Source organism: Emys orbicularis, chromosome 4 (genome assembly GCF_028017835.1).
Source record: "Emys orbicularis isolate rEmyOrb1 chromosome 4, rEmyOrb1.hap1, whole genome shotgun sequence".
In the NCBI taxonomy this organism is placed as follows: domain Eukaryota; kingdom Metazoa; phylum Chordata; order Testudines; family Emydidae; genus Emys; species Emys orbicularis.
Window position 1 is genome coordinate 117,161,972 of NC_088686.1, and position 26,537 is coordinate 117,188,508.

The 26,537-nt window shown below is 45.7% G+C and overlaps 1 protein-coding gene across 2 annotated transcripts in view; it reads left to right on the forward strand.

The window, feature by feature from the left end:
* Positions 1–26,537, forward strand: part of CD81 (CD81 molecule) — a 99,252-nt gene that overhangs the window by 38,505 nt on the left and 34,210 nt on the right. For both annotated transcript variants that reach the window (XM_065402753.1, XM_065402750.1), the window contains one exon: positions 16,493–16,607. In XM_065402753.1, the coding sequence (XP_065258825.1) occupies positions 16,493–16,607 (115 nt within the window). The remainder of the gene's footprint in view (positions 1–16,492; positions 16,608–26,537) is intronic.

Here is a 26,537-nt window from a genome sequence, read left to right on the forward strand (position 1 = left end):
TACACAAAGGCCTTGTCTACACTTCAGGGACTATACTGGCATAGCTATGGCATTGTAGACTTCCTATATTGGGAGAGAGATTGTTTCCATTGCTGTAGAAAAACCACCATTCCAAGTGACAGTGAGCTAGGTCAATGGAAGCATTCTTCTGTCCACCAGCTGAATAAGTCATCCTACATTTTAATTGTAGACCAGGCCACAGACCTAAAGCATTGAAAGGGCTGCATTCCATCCTTATTTTGTGGTGAATGTGCTGAGCACCACCAGTAGCTAACCTTAAAAGGACTCTCTTCAGATAAGCATCAAGAGCTTCCCTTCCAGGACACTTTGAAGCTGCCTCCCTCCTGTCATGTGCATGGGCACACGGTTTTGTAGTTGTCATCCCAGGGCATGGCAACCCTGACAATCTCTCCCTGCCAAGGGCAGCAATGTCACTGAACTTTAATTTCCTGACTTTCAGGACTATGAACCCTGGAGTGCATGAGATTGCCCACTGGCAAGCATTGGGGTACTGTAATAGCTTATCAACCATGTTTACTCTGTGTCTGAAACATGATAGCCACAAATGTGTCTGAACAGGACTGCTGCTAGCAGGGTTCTAACATGGCTTCCCTAACCAGTGTGGACGGGGACTTCAGTTTCTAGAGGCACTGTTTTCTAACGTGGTTGTAAACCTACTTTGAGCCTAGTTCATAGTGTTCAGAAAGAAAAGCCTGCAACATCAACACTGCCCTACCACTGCGAGCACCACGGCAGCTCCACTGATGCTAGAGAAATGGTGGGGGAAACTGAAAATTCTGAACAGCACAGAGCATAGGACGATAATCTCTAACCTAGTTTGACTCTGTCTGGGAGTGGCAATCTCTGTCCATGCTGGCCAGGGAAACTATATTAGCAATAGTTATGTGTGAACGTTGTTGTTGCTGGCACTAGACAGAGCCTCTGGGGTATGGTAAGTGAGCAGTGGGCCCCAGAGATGGAGTCCACTGAACAAAGATGTGAATAACAACCACCAGAGATGTTTCTGAAGGCGCTAGGCAGTTTCTTTTAGAGGGAAAAACAGGGAGTTCTTACCTAAATCTAAGAAAAGGCTTAGGCATAATTTTTTTAAAAGGCGCCCCTGGTTTTGAGGTGCTTCTCATCATGGATCTCCAGCCCTGGGCCTAACTTTGAGACTTGCTCAGCCCCAGCTACTCCCATAGACTTCAGTTGTTGAGCACCCAAAATCAGTGGCTACTCTTAATTTGTGGAACAGGACAAAGACCCAAGTTCAGGCCATTGTCTTTTCCTCCTTCCTCATCTCCCCTTCACCTTCCCCCTTTCACTCTCTCTCCCCCCCCTGCCCCCCCCCCCCCCACACAATACATCTGTGGAAATCATCTTGACCAATTGGCTTCCGTCTTCTGGGGAGTTCTGGAGCTAAAGGATGTTGAAAAATTGGAGAGAGCTCAGGGAAGAGCTGTTACAATGCCTTAAATGAGGGATTTTGAGGAGCTCAATGTGCAGAGATTATTGAAAAGAAGGGTGAGATGACTCAATCCATCTAGCCATCTAGCAGTATCCACACAGGAGCAAGAGATCTGATGTTGGAGAGATATTTAATCTAGAAGGCAAAGGGATTTAAAAGATCCAACATCTGGAAGTTGATGCTAGAAGTCATCATACTGGAAATAATATGAAAACTTCTTAACCGTGAAGGTAACTAACCATTGGAACAGATTACCAAACAATTGGGTGATGGAGACTCTACCACATCTTGATTCAATGACTCCAGGTGTCTTTATAAAAGATGTGCTGCAGCTCAACCACCAGCTGTTGGGCACAATGCAGGGATCACTGCTATTCAGAAAGGCAGATTAGATTGTCATCATCCCTTCTGGCTTGAAAATCTATGGAAAAAACTTGTCTTGATCTCCTGTATACTGGCATTCAGTGTGGTAACAGGCAAACTGTAATTAAAATTAGAACCGTTCTGAACTAACATGAGTTCCTCTTACCTAATCAGCAACAGAGGGTCCTGTGGCACCTTTAAGACTAACTGAGCCTCTTATGTAGGCTGGGGACAGGCATAGTTGGGGCACATTTTCTAGGGTCAGCCACTTCCTTGTCCTGGCTAGCCCGACACTAATAATGTAAATGGGCGGGGGGGTGGGGAAGCGGGTGCAGCAGTGTAGAATGCAGGTTGTAAAGTAGACTGGATTTCCCTCTGAATTTATAAAAGGGCGAGTGTAGGGAAGGGTAACTTTGAAAACTGTTTGGCTCATAGTGGGGAAAGCTCAAGGTTATTTAAGTAACAATAGAAATAATTGTACTTTAAAAATAGGGGGGGAAAAACCTGAATACAACAACAAATCATTCTGTGAACTCTTGTTCTAATTTTGAATGGTCAGTCAGTTCAATTATGTCCACGTCTAGTTTGCAAACATTTATGCATATGACCTGGAGTCATCACATGGTGCTATTACAAATAGCTTTTACAAGTTGTGTTTAACTGAATATATAGGCAGTTGGATCTAGGAGGAAACAGAGCACCAGCTTTGTACAACTCATAATTTCCATTAGCACTTTTATTTATATTACAGTAGTGCCTAGAGGTCCCAGCTGAGATCAGGTCCCCATAATGCTAGATCCTGTGAATACACGTAGTAAGAGACAGTCCCTGCCTGAAGAGCTTGCAGTCGAAACAGAATAGACAAAAGATGGGAGGGAAAACAGATGCACAGAGAAGTGAAGTTTGTGTCCTTGGGTAAGTCACATTCCTATAACTTCTAACAACCAAGAAAGCTTAATACAAATGAACAAACAGTCCTGGTAGAGTAGCAACTTGCAGGTATAGTCTAGCGCCATCTAGCTAACTCATCTGAAACACCTGTTCTGTAGCTCCACCCATTTTCAGGTGCTATCACAATCCAGGTAGATCAGCAAAACTAGCCACCCCTAAAACTTTTGGTGCAGGACATAAGAGAAATGAACTGTTCGTACAGTCCTTGCCCCCTCAAATGGCTTACTGCAGCCTTAGTCTCCATTTTAAGTATCTGCAATAAGGATTCAATTTAGCTTTCATAAGTGCTGTAATATGTTACGTTCCAATTAATTATTAAAAACCTATTTTGAGGCCTAATTGTAATAGGTCTCATTACCCAGAGTTTAATCTCTCTGTAAATATGCTTTTAGAAATTGGCTGCTAACGTAAAATAGCTCTCCTATTAAGTTGAAATAAAGTGTGTAGTCTGATACATTGAGGTGTGTGTAGCGTAGCATTTGTGTGGTGAACCGCAGCCAGTGGGAACTGCGATCGGGCGAACCTGCGGATGTGGCAGGTAAACAAACCGGCCCGGCCTGCCAGGGGGCTTACCCTCGCGGGCCGCGGGCCAAAAGTTGCCGATCCCTGTAGATTCTAGGTCTTCTCTGAGATAGTGACGGTTACCACTTCCAGCCAGCTTACAGTATGCGAGTGAAGGTGCTACCAAGGTGGTGGAGGACTGTTTGCCATACTGGTGTTAAATCAGAGTGCTGAGGAATTGAGACCAAGAGATGGCCGTCAGGGAAAGTGGTGAGAAAGCAGGAGTAATGCAGTGGTTTTTGTTTTTCACTCTGCCGAAATTCCGCTAACTCTGAAGGAAAAAGCAAATAGAGAAATTGCTCTCTGTGGAAGTGTCTAGCTCCCCTTTCAGGTTTTATGAGCTGTCGCTGGGCTGTTCTTTTTTTAAAACATTTTTAAAAAAAATTTCTTCCAGTGGAAGCCAGGGTTACTATGGCAATCCAATGAGTTTTCTCCCTCCTGCTTCCTTCCTTCTGGAACCACAAGAGACCAGATTCCTCACCAATATTTTTAAATATTTTGGAGGTTATGAAGGATGTTTTTCAGGGAAATGATGATACATAGTTCTGTCTTTAACTTTATAATGGAAAAAGTGTTTAGAATTCTCTCTCTCTCTCTCTCTCTCTCTCTGTCTGTCTCTCATAAGAGAACACTTTAAATACTTCCCTGTCTGTTCTTCAAAGCTCTCGGAGACAACTTGCTCCTGGACTCCTCCCAAATATGATCTCATTTGCTGGTTCATAACCATGGTGAGATGGGTGACGGTAGGGACTGAACCAGCCAAAAGAGGCACAAATATTCAACAGTCCAGTCAAAGTGAGCACAGAAATCCTCTTCGGGCGGTTTTCCTCCTAGGGGCTGCACGCAGATTCCTGCTTTAGGAGTGGCATTGATTAATTATGGGCCCTTCTCTTTTTTCCAAGTGAATAAACAAATGTGGATTTTATTATCATCCTAGACAACTAATGAGAAATTCCAGACTGGATTCTGGTTTCCAATTTAAAAAAAAAAAAAAAAGCTCCTAGCTACCTTACTTGGAGCTGAATTGGAACCCTGACTGATTTTCTCCCCTCCTCCCCTCCCCCCCCAATCACTTTTTCCTTAGCAAGTATTGGGAGAGTGTTGGCCTGCCTGAAGCAAGTTCTGAGAGGGACTTGGATACAATGTTTTTCCCTATCCATAATAAGCCCTGAAAGCTCAGCTGAACTGGAAGAGGAACAAGAAATTGACTTGGGCAAAATCTCTAGACACTTACTGGGCTAAATTTTCAGAGGACCTACTTCCATGCTTGCAATGCATTCATAATGGTGTTTGCCATTGCACACCTGTGACTCTGTGCACTTTATTGCGCATTCAAGCTGACTCCAATCTCATTGAAAACATGGGTCTGCGTTCTTGTATATAACTAAAACTATTTTGTTCTTTGTGTGGAGTTTTTTTTTAAATCTTGCCCTGTTATAAGAAGGAGGCATTCCACTAAAACTGGCCAAAATGTTCCAACTAAAATAATAAATTCTGCAGTTGTTAAAGGAGCTGGGGAGAAGCAGTGATTAAGGGAACAGGCAGAGAGGAGAACTGCAGAGGCAGCAGGGACAATTGACGCTGCTGGGAATGCTGGTACCAGTAAGTGGACAAGTCAAGCCTTCTCTAGTCTAGAATACTTTTGTGCTATACGCTCTCCCTATATGTTTGAGTCTAAGAATAAGTGGCTGGTTCTATAAGAACCATAATGGCTGAGCTTTTCAAAGCTTTTCAACTCAGTGCTGGTCTAACTTTCCCATTGAAGTGAATGGTAAAACTCCTATTGATTTCAGTGGGAGCCAAATTAGGCCAATGCTGAATACCTTGGAAAATCCCAGCTGACATTTGCTTATGCAATGGTTCCCAAGCATTAGACTCTGCCTGCAAATGTATAACTACAGTCTTTTGAACTACTACTAAAGAATCTTTTTATGGGACTATCACACAACCTGTTGTCTATCTCTCATGTATGTCAAGTATCAGGGGGTAGCCGTGTTAGTCTGTATCTACAAAAACAACAAGGAGTCTGGTGGCACCTTAAAGACTAACAGATTTATTTGGGCATAAGCTTTCGTGGGTAAAAACCTCACTTCTTCAGATGCATAGAGTGAAAGTTACAGATGCAGGCATTATATACTGACACATGGAGAGCAGGGAGTTACTTCACAAGTGGAGAACCAGTGTTGACAGGGCCAATTCAATCAGGGTGGATGTAGTCCACTCCCAATAATAGATGAGGAGGTGTCAATTCCAGGAGAGGAAAAGCTGCTTCTGTAATGAGCCAGCCACTCCCAGTCCCTATTCAAGCCCAGATTAATGGTGTTAAATTTGCAAATGAATTTTAGTTCTGCTGTTTCTCTTTGAAGTCTGTTTCTGAAGTTTTTTTGTTCAATAATTGTGACTTTTAAATCTGTAATAGAATGACCAGGGAGATTGAAGTGTTCACTTACTGGCTTTTGTATGTTACCATTCCTGATGTCCGATTTGTGTCCATTTATTCTTTTGCGGAGGGACTGTCCGGTTTGGCCAATGTACATGGCAGAGGGGCATTGCTGGCACATGATGGCATATATAACATTAGTAGACGTGCAGGTGAATGAGCCCTTGATGGTGTGGCTGATGTGGTTGGGTCCTCTGATGGTGTCGCCAGAGTAGATATGGGGACAGAGTAGGCAACGAGGTTTGCTACAGGGATTGGTTCCTGGGTTGGTGTTTCTGTGGTGTGGTATGTAGTTGCTGGTGAGTATTTGCTTCAGGTTGGGGGGTTGTCTGTAAGCGAGGACTGGCCTGCCTCCCAAGGTCTGTGAGAGTGAGGGATCATTTTCCAGGATAGGTTGTAGATCGTGGATAATGCGCTGGAGAGGTTTAAGCTGGGGGCTGTATGTGATGGCCAGTGGTGTTCTGTTATTGTCCCTGTCCTGTAGCAGGTGATTTCTGGGTACCCGTCTTGCTCTGTCAATCTGTTTCCTCACTTCCCCAGGTGGGTATTGTAGTTTTAAGAATGCTTGATAAAGATCTTGTAGGTGTTTGTCTCTGTCTGAGGGGTTGGAGAAATTCGGTTGGATCTTAGGGCTTGGCTGTAGACAATGGATCGTGTGATGTGTCTTGGATGGATGCTGGAGGCATGTAGGTACGTATAGCGGTCAGTAGGTTTCCGGTATAGGGTGGTAGTTATGTGACCATCACTTATTTGCACTGTAGTGTCCAGGAAGTGGATCTCTTGTGTGGACTGGTCCAGGTTGAGGTTGATGGTGGGGTGGAAATTGTTGAAGTCCAGGTGGAATTCTTCAAGGGCCTCCTTTCCGTGGGTCCATATGATGAAGATGTCATCAATGTAGCGCAAGTAGAGGAGGGGCACTAGGGGACGAGAGCTGAGGAAGCGTTGTTCTAAGTCAGCCATAAAAATGTTGGCATACTGTGGGGCCATGCGGGTACCCATAGCAGTGCCACTGACTTGAAGATATAAGTTGTCCCCAAATCTGAAGTGCTTGTGGGTGAGGACAAAGTCACAAAGCTCAGCCACCAGGCGTGCTGTGGCCTCATCAGGGATACTGTTCCTGACAGCTTGTAGTCCATCCTCATGTGGAATATTGGTGTAAAGTGCTTCTACATCCATGGTGGCCAGAATGGTGTTTTCAGGAAGAACACCAATGCATTGTAGCTTCCTCAGGAAGTCGGTGGTGTCTTGAAGATAGCTGGGAGTGCTGGTAGCGTAGGGTCTGAGGAGAGAGTCCAAATAGCCAGATAATCCTGCTGTAAGAGTGCCAATGCCTGAGATGATGGGGCGTCCAGGGTTTCCGGGTTTATGGATCTTGGGTAGCAGATAGAATACCCCTGGTCGGGGTTCTGGGGGTGTGTCCATGTAGATTTGTTCCCATACTGTAGCCGGGAATTTCTTGAGCAGATGGTGTAGTTTCTTTTGGTATTCCTCAGTGGGATCAGAGGATAGTGGCCTGTAGAATGTGGTCTTGGAGAGTTTCCTGGCAGCCTTCTGTTCATAATCCGACCTGTTCATTATGAGTACAGCACTTCCTTTGTCAGCCCCTTTGATGATAATGTCAGAGTTGTTTCTGAGGCTGTGGATGGCATTGCGTTCTGTACGGCTGAGGTTATGGGACAAGTGATGTTGGGTTTGTCCACTATTTCAGCCTGTGCACTTACGACTAATTTAGGGACCTTTAAATTAAAATTGAGTTTGAGTAGGCCCCACCAGTGAGTTCGAAAAGTGCCTTGGAAATCTCCCTTTAAATATAGTAGTTTCCGAAGTAAGAAAATCTAACATCTTATTTAAATAAGATTCCATTTGTTAAAGGAGAATGAGTATGAGTGTGTCAAATGGGTCAGAGAAAAGTCCTGCTAGGAAAGAATTAGCTTGAATAAGTCACTCCCAAAAAGAGAGCTTTAAAAAGGAGTCATTCAAGTAATCCCCCAGTGTTGGTGTATGAGCATTTCAATTACCTTATATACTCGTTCATAAGCTAAATTTTTTTAGTAAAAAAGGGAAGCACCAGAAAAGGGGGTCGGCTTATGAACGGGTATGGAGAGGTGGGACACAGCCCCTTCCCCCCAACAGAGGGCGCAAGGAGAGGCAGCAGAGCCAGAAGGGAAGAGGCGGGGCCAGAGTCTCTCTCCGCTTCTGGCCACACTGCTCTTCTCTTCACCCCTCTTCCCCCCCCCCCCCCGAGCCTCCAAAGCAGCTGCAGCTCCGGGTCTGGCCCGCCGGAGCAGGCTGCGGCCGCGCTGCCCAGCGTGCCGGAGCAGCTCCAGCCAGGCCAGTATAATATAGTAGGCCTTTTTAGATAGGGCAGCCCTTTCTGCCTAATCAGCTAGTTGTGCTGTTCCAGGGATGGTGTCCCTATCTAGCCACTCTTTGCCAGAAGCTGGAAATGGGCGACAGGGGATGGATCACTTGATGATTTCCTGTTCTGTTCATTCCCTCTGGGGCAGCTGGTATTGGCCACTGTTGGAAGACCGGATATTGGGCTAGATGGACCTTTGGTCTGACCCACTATGGCCATTCTTATGTTCCTCTTAGTAGTAAGCACTTGTGGTGGTATCCATAGAAGCACTATAGTTTTAATGGCTTAAAAAAAAAATCCCTCAGATTAGTTTCCTAAATCTATATTTAGGCACCTAAATAAAAGGCCTGATCTTCAGTAGTGCTGAGCATCCAGCAACTCCAATTGAATTCAAACCCTCAAGTTAAGTACAGGAAATGCCTGTCACAGAAAGAACTTGAGTTGATTTTGTTTGTCCAAACTTACTACGCCTCTACCCTGATATAACGCGGTCGTGGGGAGCCAAAAATCCCTACCGCGTTATAGCTCAAACCCCGTTATATCGGGGTAGGAGCGGCAGAGCTCCAGCAGTGATTTAAAGGGCCTGGGGCTCCCCGCAGTAGCCAGAGCCCCGGACCCTTTAAAGTGCTGCCCGAGCCCCGCTGCGGCAGCCCCAGGGTTGCGACGGCAGGGCTCCAGCGGTGATCTAAAGGGTCCGGGGCTCCGGCCGCTGCGGGGAGCCCCGGGCCCTTTAAAGCGCCACCCGAGCCCCGCTGCTGCAGCTCCAGGGTAGCGGCGTCAGGGCTCCAGCGGTGATTTAAAGGGCCTGGGGCTCCCCGCAGCAGCCGGAGCCCCGGACCCTTTAAAGCGCCGCTGGAGCCCCGCTGCTAATGCACTGTATGCGAACCCGTGTTATATTGGGTCGCGTTATAGCGGGGTAGAGGTGTATTGTGATCTCCTGAATAAACCAGTAATACAGATATAATAAATTAACCGGGAGTTGTGCGTACTGCCCTTGCATGCAAAGTGGCTTCATCTTTCCATAAGATTTTCTTCAATGAAGGTCAGCATTGGACTGTCATTCCATGTCTTGCCCTGTCCAATCAGTTACCACTGATTTTTTTTTTTTGATTTTTTTTAATATTTTTTTTAATTGTCACTTATCAGAGCTAATTGTAAGGGGGAGGAGGGAAGACTTTTTGTGCGCGCGCGCACACACACACACACACACACACACAAAGTTGTCCTTATGAATGACTTGAACTTGACCAACAAATGCTAGGTGGCAGTTATAGCTGATGCACATCCAGATCTGTAGACTGTATCCCACCGTCTGAAATTCTCAAGGAACATTGATGCTGAGTCATGTTTTGATGCTACTACAAATTAGATTGGAACAGTTTCTGAATAAGCAGGGAGGTGGCCTAAGTTACTGTCAGCCAAGCGCCATATTTGTTAGAGATGCGAGCTAAGAAATGTTTTGTTTCTGATACTTGTGCAATTCTATATATACTTCCTCTATGAATAACATCCACTAATGGGTTATGGGTCCTCAGGTTGCCTGCTGAACAAGATGATCTTCATGTATGTGTTGAGGCAACCGCTATCTCTGTGGAGAAATGGAGTTGTTCACCATTATGTGTTTGGAATGGGCTGAAGGAACACCTGATGCATTTTTTTTTTTTAATTACTTTGGAAAACTAGTTGCTAGAGAAATGGCTATGCCATAACAAAGACATGCCACAAGGGAGTGGGAAGGTGATGAGTAAACAGGACTCTGGCTATCCCTGCTGGAGATCAGCTATCTGAAAGATCTCTTGAAGAAAACAATGTCTGCTGTTTAGTCTGGCTACAGTCAAATCGATGCACAGAAAAAGCCTGGGGGGGGAATTTTCAGAAGTGCCTAAGTCACTTCTAAGTCACTTAGGCACGCTTCAAAATGCTACCTTAAATGCCTAGAGGGGAGCTTAAGGGGAATTATGAAGAGTAATATGCTTTTTGCCAAGTTCACATGGTTCTTCTGATAACATGTGCTAGGCATGTGCAGGATGTTGGGAGTTTTTGTTGTTACCTTGCATCGATATGTACCGGTTAAGCATGCTTCTACAAGGCTGATTGTCATCAAAGCTTTTTCGTGTGGCCCGTGGTTTTTGGAAGTACTAGAAAACTTGCTACGCTGTGTCTGCTCAAATGCTAGATGCGGTAAAACTAGATAAATGCAGCCATGCATTGGGAGTGGGAAAAGAATGCAGATCTGAAGGAGAAATTGACAAAATCTTAGAAACTTTTCTCATCCCTTCCTGTCACAACAGTTACACAACCAAAGGTGAAGTGTTAAAGCATAGCACATCCCAGTGTAGGATAACTTCACTATTAGCACAATGTTTAAAAATAGTTAATCCTGGGATGTGTAGCTAAAGATATCTAAAACAAACCAGAAGAAACTGGTTCTGTCCCTACATCATAGGGTATGTCTACACTACGGGATAAATCCGAATTTATATAATTCGAATTTGGAAAACAGATTGTATAAAGTCGAATGTATGCAGCCACACTAAGCACATTAATTCGGCGGTGTGCGTCCATGTACCGGGGCTAGCGTCGATTTCTGGAGCGTTGCACTGTGGGTAGCTATCCCATAGCTATCCCATAGTTCCCGCAGTCTCCTCCGCCCATTGGAATTCTGGGTTGAGATCCCAATGCCTGATGGGGCCAAAAACATTGTCGCGGGTGGTTCTGGGGGGGTTCCTCCCCCCTCTCCAGGAAGCAACGGCAGACAACCGTTTCGCGCCTTTTTCCTGGGTGAACAGTGCAGACGCCATACCACGGCAAGCATGGAGCCCGCTCAGCTCAAGACAGCAGTCATGAACATTGTAAATACCTCGCGCCTTATCGTGCAGTTTATGCTGAACAAGAACCTGGAAAACCAGGCGGCGAGGAGCAGGCTACAGCAGCGCGGCGACGAGAGTGATGAGGATATAGACATGGAATTCTATCGAACCGCGGGACCCGGTGCTTTGGAGATCATGCTGTTAATGGGGCAGATTATAGCCGTGGAACGCCGATTCTGGGCCCGGGAAACAAGCACAGACTGGTGGGACCGCATAGTGTTGCAGGTGTGGGACGATTCCCAGTGGCTGTGAAACTTTCGCATGCGTAAGGGCACTTTCTTGGAACTTTGTGACTTGCTTTCCCCTGCCCTGAAGCGCCAGAATACCAAGATGAGAGCCGCCCTCACAGTTGAGAAGCGAGTGGCAATAGCCCTGTGGAAGCTTGCAACGCCAGACAGCTACCGGTCAGTCGGGAATCAATTTGGAGTGGGCAAATCTACTGTGGGGGCTGCTGTGATGCAAGTAGCCAAAGCAATCACTGAGGTGCTGCTACAAAAGCTAGTGACTCTGGGAGATGTGCAGGTCATAGTGGATGGCTTTGCTGCAATCGGATTCCCTAACTGTGGTGGGGCGATAGATGGAACCCACATCCCCTTCTTGGCACCGGAGCACCAGGGTACCCAGTATATAAACCGCAAGGGTTACTTTTCAATGGTGCTGCGAGCACTGGTGGATCACAGGGGACGTTTCACCAACATCAACGTGGGCTGGCCAGGAAGGGTTCATGACGCTCGCGTCTTCAGGAACACTACTCTGTTTAAAGGGCTGCAGCAAGGGACTTACTTCCCGGACCAGAAAATGACCGTTGGGGATGTTGAAATGCCAATAGTTATTCTTGGAGACCCAGCCTACCCCTTAATGCCGTGGCTCATGAAGCCATACACAGGCAGCCTGGACAGGAGTCAGGAGCTGTTTAACTACAGGCTGAGCAAGTGCAGAATGGTGGTAGAATGTGCATTTGGCCATTTAAAAGGTCGCTGGCGATCGCTACTGACTCGCTCTGACCTCAGCCAAAGAAATCTCCCCATTGTTATTTCTGCTTGCTGTGTGCTCCACAATCTCTGTGAAAGTAAGGGGGAGACCTTTATGGCAGGGTGGGAGGCTGAGGCAAATCGCCTGGCTGCTGATTACGCGCAGCCAGACACCAGGGCGATTAGAAGAGCACACCAGGAAGCGCTGTGCATCAGAGAAGCTTTGAAAACCAGTTTCATGACTGGCCAGGCTACAGTGTGAAATTTCTGTTTGTTTCTCCCTTCATGAAAACCAGCCCCCTTTATTGACTCATTCATTCTCTGTAAGGAACCCACCCTCCCCGTTCCCCCAGCTTTCTTTCAAAGGAAATAGTCACTATCGTTTAAAAATCATGTATTCTTTATTAAGTGATTATAAACATAGGGAGAGAACCAAGAAGGTAATCTGGGTGAGGTTTGGGAGGAGGATAGGAGGGAAGTAAAAGGCCACTGAACAAATTCAATATAATGACAGCCTTTTGGTTGGGTTGTCCACTGGGGTGGAGTGGGAGGGTGCACGGAGCCTCTCCCCCCCCCCCCCCCGCGTTCTTACACGTCTGGGTGAGGAGGATATGGAACATGGTGAGGGGGGAGGGAGGTTATACAGCGGCTGCAGCGGCACTCTGTCATCCTGCTGCTGTTCCTGAAGCTCCACCAGACGCCGGAGCATGTCAGTTTGCTCACGCAGCAGCCCCAGCGTTGCAGCCTGCCACCTCTCATCTCGAGCGTCCCTCAAGACCTCACGTTCACTGGCATCTTTCCTAAATTTAGATACAGAGTCCTTCCACTCATTCAAATGAGCTCTTCCATTGCGGGTGGATTCCATTATTTCTGTGAACATGTCGTCTCGCGTCCTCTTTCTACGCCGCCTTATCTGAGATAGCCTTCGGGACGGAGGAGGGAGGCTTGAAAAATTTGCAGCTGCTGGAGGGAGGGTTGAAAAGAAGGAGAGAAGTTTTTAAAATGATATATTTTACAGAACAATGCTTATACTCTTTCATGGTGAAAAACACTATTCACATTACATAGCACATGTGATTTCAGTACAAGGTCGCATTTTCCATCTTAATATTGAGTGCCTGTGGCTTTGGTGTTAGAGATCACAGACGCAGGTCCGGGCAACAGAATTCAGCTTGCAGGCAGCAGCCATGGTAAGCCATTGTCTTTCGGCTTCTGCGCCCTCCTTTCCCACATACCAAGCAAAGCCTGTTGACTGCTGCGGTTTTCCTGTTAACCTTCAGCAGCAGAAAACAACCCCCCCCCCCATCCAATTCTCTGGGATGATCGCTTTATCCCTCCCCCCACCGCGTGGCAGGTATCAGGGAAGATCCCTGCAGAAACCAAACTAACCCCCCCGCCCCCCCCCTCCCGCCATGAATTCCCTGGGATGATCAATGTACCCCTCCCCCAACCGCGTGGCTGGTAACAGGGAAGATCCCTGCTAGCCAAACGCAAAAAGCTCAGGGCCAATTTCCCCCCCCTGTGCTTGGCTAACTGCAGGGAAGGATTTCTTTTCAGCCACAGGCAAACAGCCCAGTAGGAACGGCCACCTCTGTCCCCTTAATTAAGTTCCCGTATTTCAACCAGGTTACCATGAGCGATATCACTCTCCTGAGGATTACACAGCAAGATAAAGAACGGATGTTGCTTGAATGCCAGCAAACACCGGGACCATACGCTGCCAGGCTTTGTCAGGCAATGATACCAGATTACTTGCTGCAAGCATGGCGTGGTCAAGTGTCCTACCATGGAGGACGGAATAAGGCTGCACTGCCCAGAAACCTTGTGGCAAGGCTTTTGGAGTACCTCCAGGAGAGCTTCATGGAGATGTCCCTGGAGGATTTCTGCTCCACCCCAGACATGTTAACAGACTTTTCCAGTAGCTGTACTGGCCGCGAATGCATCCCAAGTCCTCAGGGCAAATTAATAATTAAAAACCGCTTGCTTTTAAACCATGTTTTATATTTTAAAAGGTAAACTCACCTGAGGTCCCTTCCATGGGGTCATGGTCTTGGCTACTGGCTTGGGAGGCTTGGGAGGGTACTTCAGTCAGGCTGAGAAAAAGATCCTGGCTGTTGGGGAGAACGGAGTGCTGGGTGCTCTCTGCAAGCTCGTCCTCCTCCTCCTCCTCCTCTTCCCCATCCGCAGAATCCTCAGGTGTAGCTGATGAGACTATCCCCGACCCGGAACCCACGGTCACAGGTGGGGTAGTGGTGGCGGCCCCGCCTAGAATTGCATGCAGCTCGGCGTAGAAGCGGCATGTCCGCGGCTCTGACCCAGAGCGACCGTTTGCCTCCTTTGTTTTTTGATAGGCTTGTCTGAGCTCCTTGACTTTCACGCGGCACTGATCTGAGTCCCTATTGTGGCCTCTCTCCATCATGCCCTTGGAGATTTTTTCAAAAGTTTTGGCATTTCGTCTTTTCGAACGAAGTTCTGCTAGCACTGAATCCTCTCCCCATATAGCGATCAGATCCAGTACCTCCCGTATGGTCCATGCTGGTGCTCTTTTTCGATTATCAGCCTGCATGGTTACCTGTGCTGATGAGCTGAGCTATCTGTGGTCACCTGTGCTCTCCACGCTGGGCAAACAGGAAATGAAATTCAAATTTTCCTGGGGCTTTTCCTGTCTACCTGGCCAGTGCATGCGAGTTCAGATTGCTGTCCAGAGCGGTCACAATGGTGCACTCTGGGACAGCTCCTGGAGGCCAATACCATCGAATTGCGGCCACACTAACCCTAATTCGAAATGACAAAATCGATTTTGGCGCTACTCCGCTCGTCGGGGTGGAGTACAGAAATCGATTTTAAGAGCCCTTTATTTCGAAATAAATGGCTCCGTTGTGAGGACGGGTGCAGGGTTAATTTGATTTAACGCTGCTAAATCCGAATTAAAGTCATAGTGTAGACCAGGCCATAGATGAGCAATACCATGTGTCTTCAGACTTACTACGTCTACTTCCAGTGGGACTAAACTTCAATTGTACCTCTGTCTAAAAGCTACCCTTAAAGCTTCAGTTGCAGATGTTGTTCTCTTCCCCTTCTAAAAATAATTTTGTAACAGCAGCCACTGCACATTAGCAATATTTTACCCTAGAATCATCTGCCTTTTGCTAATAGGAAAGTGGAAAGCACTGTGGAAATCTTCAGGATGAAAGGTGCCGTATAAAATATAAATGAAAGGTCAAAACAATTACACCTTCAATAGTGCGCACACATGTGGTCTGGTCAACTTTATTGAGAAGGTGATTGGTGCATTTTCCAGTTTAAACATACAGGAATGTAAGGAGCTAAATTATTCAGAGGTTGGAGAAACTAGGTCTTTTTTTACAAAGAGGCGTACAACATTCTGAAGGGGCTTGAGAGGATTGTATGGGGCCAAACCCATAGGACACGCTTCTAACTTAGAGATTTGGTGCTGACGGGATTTCTTATACCCAATGGCTAACATCCAGGATAAATGTAAGAACAGCACTGGGAACAAGTGATCAGAGGCAGGATGCTTCAGCTGCACTGAGCAGGAGTTAGTGAGGCAGAGAGTGAAGGAACAGGAGCTGGTGGTGTAACAAGACTCCCAAATCTTCCTATCAAGAGCAGGATGGCTCAGGACTGCTGGGGAAACGTGCTGTGCTGTGCTGTGCAGTGCACTCTGCCCCTGTTCCTAATGGGAACCAGAGATAGACTATCCCTAGGGACATGATGCCAGACACCCAATTATGACAGATCCTGGCCTTTGTGGTTTTGGAGAGCCAGAAGGCATGTTAGTCATTCTCTGGCCTAGCACTCGGGGGAATTGTTACATTGAAATACTGCCCATGTGCTGCTAGGGTAGGAGACTCGCTCCTCCTTTTCCTTCCAACCTCCAGCAAAAGAGAGAGCTGGACTTCGCCCATAGGTTTTGAAAAGTATTTAGCCAAACATAAAAAGAAATGCATGCTCTTGAGCAGCTACTAGTTGCGAGATGGACTGGGATAGGCATTCTGGAGCCACTCCTGTGCCTGGAACAGACCTGTCATTCAGCCTTGAAATCTGTCACTCTGCTCTTCAAACTCAGCCTGGATAGCCTAGTAATGAAGCCTATTGGGCATGAAGGGCTTTATTCTGCAACCCCTCATATGTAACTCTCAAGGGATCTGGGGAAAGATCTGTGTGCAGAGAGGCTGCAGAATCAGTGGGAGAACTCCTAATTGGAAATAGACAATACCATTAGGCGGAGAGCGTATGGCCAATATATTGGACAAAGGGCACCCCAAGTGAGCTGTTTTTATGAATCCTGTGCCTCTGTGTATATGAGCCATATATTGGACAAGCTTAGTAGAGAGAGAGATGTCTCATATATGCTTTGCCAGTGCTCTGCATGTTGGGTTAGGCCTCTGAAGGACTTCTAGTGTATGTAAATAGACTGTATGATGGGACATGTGATGAAATAAGAGTGTTGCTAATTATGTACCCTTCTCTCTGGTTTCTACCCAGCTCGCAGGAGGTATCATTCTTGGTGTGGCACTCTGGCTCCGTCATGATTCACAGACCACAAATATCCTGTACTTGCACCTAGGTGACAAGCAGGCCCCTAATACATTCTATATTGGTAAGTAGTGCTGGGAAAGAAGTAGGTGGGCGGGTGTGGAGGGAGTGAGGTTTCTATGCATCTCCATTGGCGGTGGTACCTGCACAACTTGTCCTCTTCCAGTGAAGCATGACACACCCAGAAATGCAAACAGAAAGCATTGTTCATATGCAGGTGTGACCGGGGTCCTAGTGAGGAGCCAGCAATGGTTACTCAGTTAGGGTGAACTGCAAAGAATGGGGCAGCCAAACCCCAAAAGCTGGTGGATATTCCAATACTTAGATTTACCAAGCCAGCATAAAACAGCTTCTTTATTTCCTCACTGGTTACTCAGAAGTCCAAACAACAGAGTTCCCTTAAAGTGATCCAACCTCAGGCCTCCATCCAGGTACCCACGTCAAATATGATGATGATTTCTGTAAATCGTATTTAATCATATAAAAGAAAAGGTTCTACCAATCCCAAAGAATCGGACATGTTACCTCCCAGGTTAATGAATGTTTCAGATCTTACCCAAATACATGGTACAGCCAATTCTTATTAACTAAACTAACGTTTTCTAAAAAACAAACGAGAGAGTATGGTTCAAATATCAATATACATACAGACATGAGTTTAATTCATTGAGGTGCAGATTCATAGCAGAGATGGTGAGCTTCGTAGTTGCAAAGAGTTCCTTTAGAATTCAGTTCATAGGTCATAGTCCAATGTCCAAATCTCATATTCAGGGCGTACCAGCATAACTGGGACCTCAGTCTTGCGACTCAAACTTCCCCGATGAAGTCTAAGCAAATCTGAGATGACAGAATCAGGACCCAAGCATCTTTTATACAATTTCATGTCTTTTGACAAGTTGGAATTCCTCAGGGAACAAAAGGTAATCAGGATGACTTTGAAGGAGGGTCCATCACCAGTACTTAGCTATATGAGTTAACATAAGGCCATTTGCTTGTTCCTCCACCATTCACAGTACATTTCAAAGAGATGAATATGGAGAGATCCTGTGCTTACAATTCATTTACATGATAGAATGTTCTTTTGACCTCTGAATTATCAGAATACAGTATAGACAGGGACTGTTGATTACATTGTCCGCCCTACTCATACATATGTAAATACACAAAAACACAAACATTATCTCCCCACATGTCTTCTGTGGGTTATTTATTTTGCAGAATGTTTAACCTTTTCTAGCCATGTGTCACAGCAGGCATCCTAAAAACATAATGTATGCTTGTGATGTTGCACTCTATATGATTTTATGAAAATATGCTAATGAGTATGGCTATAATGTAACTGGAATATGCTTCATGCAAAAGATCTCTTGTAAGGTATCATTACAAATCTTATAATCTACTGAGTGTGGTCATTCTATTTGTATAAATGTATCAGTCTTGTATCTGAAACTAGAAATATGAAATATAACTGAGGGCCTATTGTAATTCAGTTTTATTACTATACTAGGTTTAGGCTTGAATGTTTTTATTTTATTTTATTTTACTTGGTAATTCACTTTGTTCTGTCTATTACTACTTGGAACCACTTAAATCCTACTTTCTGTATTTAATAAAATCACTTTTTACTTAGTAATTAACTCAGAGTATGTATTAATACCTGAGGGGGGCAAACAGCTGTGCATATCTATCAGTGTTATAGAGGGCGAACAATTTGAGTTTACCCTGTATAAGCTTTATACAGGGCAAAACTGATTTATTTGAGGTTTAGACCCCATTGGGAGTTGGGCATCTGAGTGTTAAGGACAGGAACACTTCTCTAAAGTTGCTTTCAGTTAAGTCTGCAGCTTTGGGGCACGTGGTTCAGACCCTGAGTTTGTGTCGGAGCACACTGGCGTGTCTGGCTCAGCAAGACAGGGTGCTGGAGTCCCAGGCTGGCAGGGAAAGCAGGGGCAGAAGTAGTCTTGGCACATCAGTTGGCAGTTCCCAAGGGGGTTTCTGTGATCCAACCCGTCACAATGCTCATTATGGCAATATATGGAATAAAGTATAGGCTAAAATATCTCATACTGGCAAGATATGAGATGCAGGTGCAAATCCTGTTTGATTAAATGTAACCTGTATTGCATGTATCTCAGATCCTAGAGTCAAAGGGGTTAAAATGAAAAGCATCTTTAAAAAATATCCAGCTATTTTGTGCAAGCCGTAAAGAGAATTTCCCCTGTCCCATTTTCAGTAGTATCCTTTAAATACCTTCAACTTCAGGAGGGAGTTGTGTGATGGGTCTGGACATAAGTGGGAGGAGGGATTGCTTGTTGTAGCTGTATTTTGGGATTGTTGCTTCTCTGCAGCAGGGATATGGAGCAGCTGAAGGAACAGTCGGCAATGGAAAATAAATTGTGGAGACCAGCATGACTCATGTTTTCCAGGCGTGTGCGAGTGTGTTAGGTTTAATGTGATTTCAGTAATTGGTCAGCATTCTGACTTGTTGGAAAGGGGAGACCCTTATTTGACTGTGCTTGTCTGCACTCGAGCAGCAGCTCAAGTCTTAGTGCATTGGCTTGAGCAGGATGTCTGCTTTCCAAGGTCCCCTTTTCTTATGAGGTTTGACTCTGCACTGTGTATCTGAAACCAGCTGTGTTTCTGCAAGGGGAATGCTGAGGATGCTATGTGTGGGGGAGGTGATGACTGCAGGGTACTGGGTATGGACCAAGCATTCCTGCATTCTCGGGGGTAGACACAGAGGAAAGAGAGGCCTTAGAGACTAACAAATTTATTAGAGCATAAGCTTTCGTGGGCTACAGCCCACTTCTTTGGATGCATATAGAGTGAAACATATATTGAGGAGATATATATACACCCATACAGAGAGCATGAACAGGTGGGAGTTGTCTTACCAACTCTGGGAGGCTAATTAAGTAAGAGAAAAAAACTTTTGAAGTGATAATCAAGATAGCTCAGTACAGACAGTTTGATAAGAAGTGTGAGAATACTTACAAGGGGAGATAGATTCAATGTTTGTAATGGCTCAGCCATTCCCAGTCCTTATTCAATCCTGAGTTGATTGTGTCTAGTTTGCATATCAATTCCAGCTCAGCAGTCTCTCCTTGGAGTCTGTTTTTGAAGTTTTTCTGTTGTAAGATAGCCACCCGCAGGTCTGTCATTGAATGGCCAGACAGGTTAAAGTGTTCTCCCACTGGTTTTTGAGTATTATGATTCCTGATGTCAGATTTGTGTCCATTAATTCTTTTGCGTAGAGACTGTCTGGTTTGGCCAATGTACATGGCAGAGGGGCATTGCTGGCACATGATGGCATATATCACATTAACTAGACTCCAATCTAAGCTTTCCTTCATCCTGCCAAAGCCCGGACAAGATGCCTGTGCCTCAGACTCAGATGTTTGCATCCCATCAGCAGGACCAAAACACCTACTGTTGCTGGGATCTGGGACTCCTTCCTGTCAGTGCTCTTTCAGCAGAACCAGCCCGCCACCGGTAATGGATTCGTCATGTGAGGCTAGATAAGTTGCTATCATTCTTATGTCATCCACCTCTCCCATCCCAGCACCTACCTTGGAACATTCTGCCCCCAAACATGTGCTGACAGCAAACCTAGAGTTACTGTGCTCAGCTGCTAAATATCTCAGCTGGTTCCACTGATGCAGCCTAGGGCCAAGACCGTTCCTGTGAGAATCACAGGGCAAGCAGGACCTCAGCACCTAGCATACCAACACAATGGAGTCTTTCCTTTTACATCATGAGCTGCCTCTCCCACAGATTAGGGAGAAGGTCAGGTAAGCCTCTAGTCAAAGTGTTTGGACCGTCTCACAGGTAAGAAGTATCAAACCAGAAAGATGTAGGTGCTCAATACAGATTTCCTATTGGAATTTAAGGGGTTAATGAGTAATACGGCACCCTCCTTAACCCTGTTTTCCAGGGGAAACAGCAATCAAAGATGACAAAAGGCCAAATTCTACCCTCTGCTTCATTGGTACAATCCCCATTGACTATCTATAATGGGGGCTGCTTGGATTGGACCTAGAGCAGAATTTGAACCAGAGGGTTGAGAAGGAAAATTAGCAGCTGAAGCACCTCCCAAAAATGCTTGGGATGATTGGAGTAAGGAGATAAATAGGGGAAAGTGCTAAATGGGAGAAAGAGATAACACAGGGAGAAGAAGGCATCAGACAGAGACAGCAGAATGAAACTCAGTGAGGTTACAGAACTAGCCTGCCTAGAAATGCTTCCATTTTACTGGAAGATGACGACAAAAAGAGAGCGACTCTTTACATTAAAAATAAAAGTGATCTGCCAAGATCCTGATATCCTCTTACATAGGGCTACCATACGTCTGGGTTTCCCCGGACATATCCGGCTTTTCGCTCTTTAAATAGCCGTCCGGGGGGGGATTTCTAAAAATCGAAAAATGTCCGGGATTTCCCCCCGGTCGGCTATTTATCGAACGAAAAGCGTCTGACAGGGCGGCCGAACGCCACTCGCATTGGGGCCTCGGCAGCCAAAGCCCCTTCCCGGCTCCCCCCATCCCATGCAGCCCTAGCACGCCGCCCGGCAGCGCTGGGGGCCGGCTGTGCACCTGTGAAGGAACGCGGCGGCGGGGCTGGCAGCGGCGGCTAGAGCCCCTCCCCCGCTCCCCCCCTCCTCCACAGCCTCAGCACGCTGCTCGGCAGCGCTCAGGCGGGGCGGGGCCAGACACCTGCTCTAAGCCAAGCGGCACGATAAGGGGGCCAGGGAGTTGGAGAAGGGGGGCAGTCAGGGGACAGGGAGCGGGGCGGAGGGGGTGTTGGATGGGTCTGGAGTTCGGAGGGGAGCTGTCGGGGGGCAGGAGTGTGGAGAGGGGTTAGGACAGTCAGGGACAGGGAGCAGGGGGGACTGTCGGGGGCAGGGGTGAGGAGAGGGGTTGGGACAGTCAGGGGCAGGGAGGGTTAGATGGGTCGTGGGAGGGAGTGGCTAGGGGGCGGGGTTACCCCCCAATGGAGTGTCCTCTTTTTTTAAAGTTCAGATATAGTAACCCTATCTTACAAGCTAGCCAACAGTGTAGGAGAACCAACCCTAGCAGTGCTGCAGCCAGCCCGGCCCAACACAGCATATGGTAATAGCAAGCAGCCGATGCTGAATGCAGAATGCCATCAGTGTCTCAGTTTAGCCTCTCCACAGCACTTAAACCAGCGCCAAGCCCCTAAGGAGCCACCGAGCATCTAGTTCCCTCCTCCCCATCTCTGAAGGTGTACTGATTGCTTGAGGTAGCTCAGTTCCCCACAGCACACACAAGCCATTGCTCCCCTGAAGGTGACACTCATCCTCTGTACTTTGAGCCTCTTGCCTCTACCCCCACAAGCCTGTCGAAAAATGACTAAAGGCTCGCAGCCTCTGCGGCTAGCTCTTCTCCAGGAGTGACTCCCTCACTTTCCCTTCCTTTACACTTCTTTCCCCTGCAAGCTCCCAACAGCTTCGCTTCCCCAACTGCATCATTATATTCCCTGATGGGATTGAAGGAGGAGAGGAAATGTGTGCCTTGGCAGCCAGGATCACAAGATTACAACCTGGGGACCCAACCCTACAAACCCTTCATCCTACGAGTAGTCCCATTGCCCTCAGTGGAACTACTTGTACAGCACTCAATGAAATATTTGCAGGATAGGGCTTCTAGCTTTACTCAGGTGGATTAAGTCAGCCAAGTAGGACCGAGCTCCCATTAATCTCATTTGGGACTAAACAATGAGCCCTTTGTCAACTGACTCCTCAAGAGCCCCAGCAGCCGTCTGCTTCTGGTTCCATCCCTGCACTGCTGCCTCACTAAAGTTTAGGCGAGGGACTGTTGGAGCAGCAGCAGCTGGAACATGCTATCACTCTACTACTTACAGCTTATGCAACTTGGGACACGTTAACACCATTACACATAGGTGCTGGAACTAGGGGTGCTGCTGCACTCCCTGGCTTGAAGTGGTTTCCATCATATACAGGGTTTACAGTTTAGTTCAGCACACCCACTACACAAATTGTTCCAGCACCCCTGCCATTACATTACAATTCAGTCTCTAGGCCAAAGTGGAGAGATGAAAGAGAGTCTCCCAACGAAGTTCTTTATCCAGAAGCACTGGTAACTAGTTTGGTCGCACTTTGAATTAAGGGTTAATAGATATTTTAATCAATGGTTAATCCATTGTTAGAGAGTTTGACAGGTCAACAGGTTGCTTATAAAAATTATGTATCTATACTAGGGCTGTTGATTTAATCACAGTTAACTAATGAGATTAACTCAAAACATGAATCGCGATTAAAAAAAATGAGTCCTGATTAATCACAGTTTTAGTCACACAGTTAAACAATAGAATACCAATTGAAATTTTTATTAAATATTTTGGATGTTTTTCTACATTTTCAAATATTTTGATTTCAATTACAACACAGAATACAAAGTGTACAGTGCTCACTTTATATTTTTTTATTACAAATATTTGCACTGTAAAAATGATAAAGAAATAGTATTTCAATTCACCTCATAAAAGTACTGTAGTGCAATCTCTTTATTGTGAAAGTGCAACACACAAATGTATTTTTTTTGTTACAAAAACAAAGCAATGTAAAACTTTAGAGCCTACAAGTCCAATCAGGTCTACTTCTTGTTCAGCCAATTGCTAAGAGAAATGCGTTTGTTTACATTTACGGGAGATAATGCTGCCCGCTTCTTATTTATAATGTCACCAGAAAGTAAGAACAGACATTCATATGGCACTTTTGTAGCTAGCATTGCAAGGTATTTACATGCTAGATATGCTAAACATTCATATGCCTCTTCATGTTTTGGCCACCGTTCCAGAGGACATGCTTATGACGCTCATTAAAAAAAATAATGCATTAACTAAATTTGTGACTGAATTCCTTGGGGGAGAATTGTATGTTTCCTGCTGTTTTACCTGCATTTTGCCATATATTTCATGTTATGACAGTCTCAGATGATGACCCAGCAAGTTGTTCATTTTAAGAACATTTTCACTGCAGATTTGACAAAATGCAAAGAAGGTACCAATGTGAAATTTCTGAAGATAGCTATAGCACTCAACCCAAGGCTTAAGAATCTGAAGAGCCTTCCCAAATCTGAGAGGGACGAAGTGTGGCGCATGCTTCCAGAAGTCTTAAAAGCGCAACACTCTGATGCAGAAACTATAGCACCCGAAGCACCAAAAAGGAAAATCAACCTTGTGTTAGTGATATCTGACTCAGATGATGAAAATGAACAGGCGTCGGTTCGCACTGCTTTGGATTGTTATTGAGCAGAACCAGTCATCAGCATGGACGCATGTCCTCTAGAATGGTGGTTGAAGCATGAAGGGACATATGCTAAAGATTCATATCTGGCACATAAATATCTAGCGACGCCAGGTATAACAATGCCATACAAATGCCTGTTCTCACTTTCAGCACTGTAAATGCTGCCCACTTCTTATCTCCTGCAAATGTAAACACACTTGTTTGTCTGAGCGATTGGCCGTACAAGAAGTAGGACTGAGTGGACTTCCGAGGCGCTGAAGTTTTACATGGTTTTATTTTTGAATGCAGTTATTTTTTGTACATAATTCTACACTTGTAAGTCCAACTTTCATGATAAAGAGATTGCACTGCAGTACTTGTATTAGGTGAATTGAAAAATACGATTTTTTTTACAATGCAAATATTCGTAATAAAAATAAATATAAAGTAAGCACTGTACACTTTGTATTCTGTGTGGTAATTGAAATCAAAATATTTGAAAATTTAGAAAAAACATCCAAAAATATTTAAATAAATGGTTTTCTATTATTAACAGCACGATTAATTGCGATTAATTTTTTTAATTAATCTGTGTCCTAATCTGTACTATCCTCTACCAGTGTGTTTCTAACCACCTACGAACACATACTATGTCTGCAGTGAAGAGTGGACATTTCAGATGCAATGGTGGCATGCAGCAGTGTTTCTGGTTTTGTAGCTATCACTAAGGTGGGGGCGAGGATGCATTTGGGAGCAAGCCAATTGCTCCTTCAAGATACAGGGGGAGATTTTCAAAAGGCAGAGAAGGCAATCAGGGCACCCAACTCCTACCGAAAACTAGTGATATGCCTTTGAAAAATCTCACCGTTAGGAGATATTTGTGAAAGTGCATGTGCCTGTAGAAATCTCCCTATTAGAGAATATAATTATGAACAGGGTGGGTAGGTGCTCATGCAAACATTTCCCTACTGGAGGATGAGAGAGAGAGAGAGAGAGAGAGAAAGATCACCTTAACCACCCACACCATTTTTATTCTTCAGAGAGGGATGGTATGAGTCAACCACCCTTTTTAAAAACAGCACCAGGTAAGGGGAAAACAGGCTTGGCATGCATGTGTATATGATGCATGAGCAGATTGTGTGCCCAGCTCTAATGCAAAGAAAGCATGCCCGTGCATATTGCCTTACTGCTCCAAAACAGAGTTCTCAAACTGCTACTCAGGAAGTGCCACCCTGCTTTAAGCTGCTGAAAGACAACCTTGTTGTCTTTTGAAGAGCTGAAAGGGTTAAATACTATTTTCTGGATGGTCATGTCCACAATCAGAACAGAGGCTCAAAATGAAGAAGGTTGCAGAAAGCAGCTAAGATTAGATAGATTTAAAACAACAAACTGAAAGAGCCAACAAATAAAATCTTACGTCCTAGGGTGACCAGACAGCAAGTGTGAAAAATCGGGGGGGTGGGGGGGAATAATAGGAGCCTGTATAAGAAAAAGACCCAAAAATCGGGACATCTGGTCACCCTATTGGGAAGCCAATTCAAAACAAGCAGATAAATGGAACTGGTTGGAGACAGTGGGAAGCTAAACCACATCAAAAAGAGTACTTGTGGCACCTTAGAGACTAACAAATTTATTAGAGCATAAGCTTTCGTGGGCTACAGCTCACTTCTTCGGATGCTGTAGCCCACGAAAGCTTATGCTCTAAAATTTGTTAGTCTCTAAGGTGCCACAAGTACTCCTGTTCTTTTTGCAGATACAGACTAACACGGCTGCTACTCTGACACCTATCAAAAAGAGTATTTCCTGTGGAAAACCCCAGCTTCAAGTGGCTTTCAACAAGGAATGAAAACATGAATGGGGACAGCAGCTGCCCATTGGCACATGAATTTGTAGCAACAGGTGCATCCAACAGCCAAGGTCCAGGGCCTGCATCATGTGAGAATTTCCCCCTCCTTCCACTGTGCTTCACTGCAGGCTCCTCCCCTCTCCACAGCAGCACCCCAGGGAGCTCTTTTCTTAACTGACATGTAACAGGCGCTCTGAAGCTTTGGCCTCACTACTGAATCAAAGCAGCAACTGAAGGGGGGGGGGGGGGGGAGGGGGGAAACACAACCGAAACTCTCCTAACATTAAAACAACATCCAGCTGCTCCACTCCCTCTGCCAACATGGAATGGAGAAACTTGGAAAACATAAACACAGGAAACAAGCATGCACGCCAGCCTTGTCATAGGGAAAGCAGCTTCATTTCTGGGAAGGAAGATAGAGCCTTCCAGCATACCACACCCAATGAGCAAAGATGTCTAGTGCTACACCTCATATCCCTTACAGCTTCCCATACAGCCTCTCCTTGCTGGTTTCAGCGCTCTCCCCACCGTTGGTAAAACTGATTGAGTTGGTTGTCACTTTACCTCCCTCACATGTATTCCCCTGCATAATGGCCTCTGCAGAACAGATCTCCACAGGCAGACAAAATGGCCAATCTGCCTCCTACCAATCCCTGCAGCCTCACCAGAGCTACCAACTAAGCAGGGCTTCATCCCCAGATAGCTCTACTGCTTCCTGCTGTCCCATAGTCATGCCAACATTTGTTAAAAATACCCTAGTAAATTTTGGGAATAAACCCTCACACTAGACGCTAAAATATTCTGCAAGGGAAAGAACACAGCAGGCCAGTCTACGTTACAGAAGCTCCTGACTGGAATGGAAATGTTGAGGGGGAAGGGTGG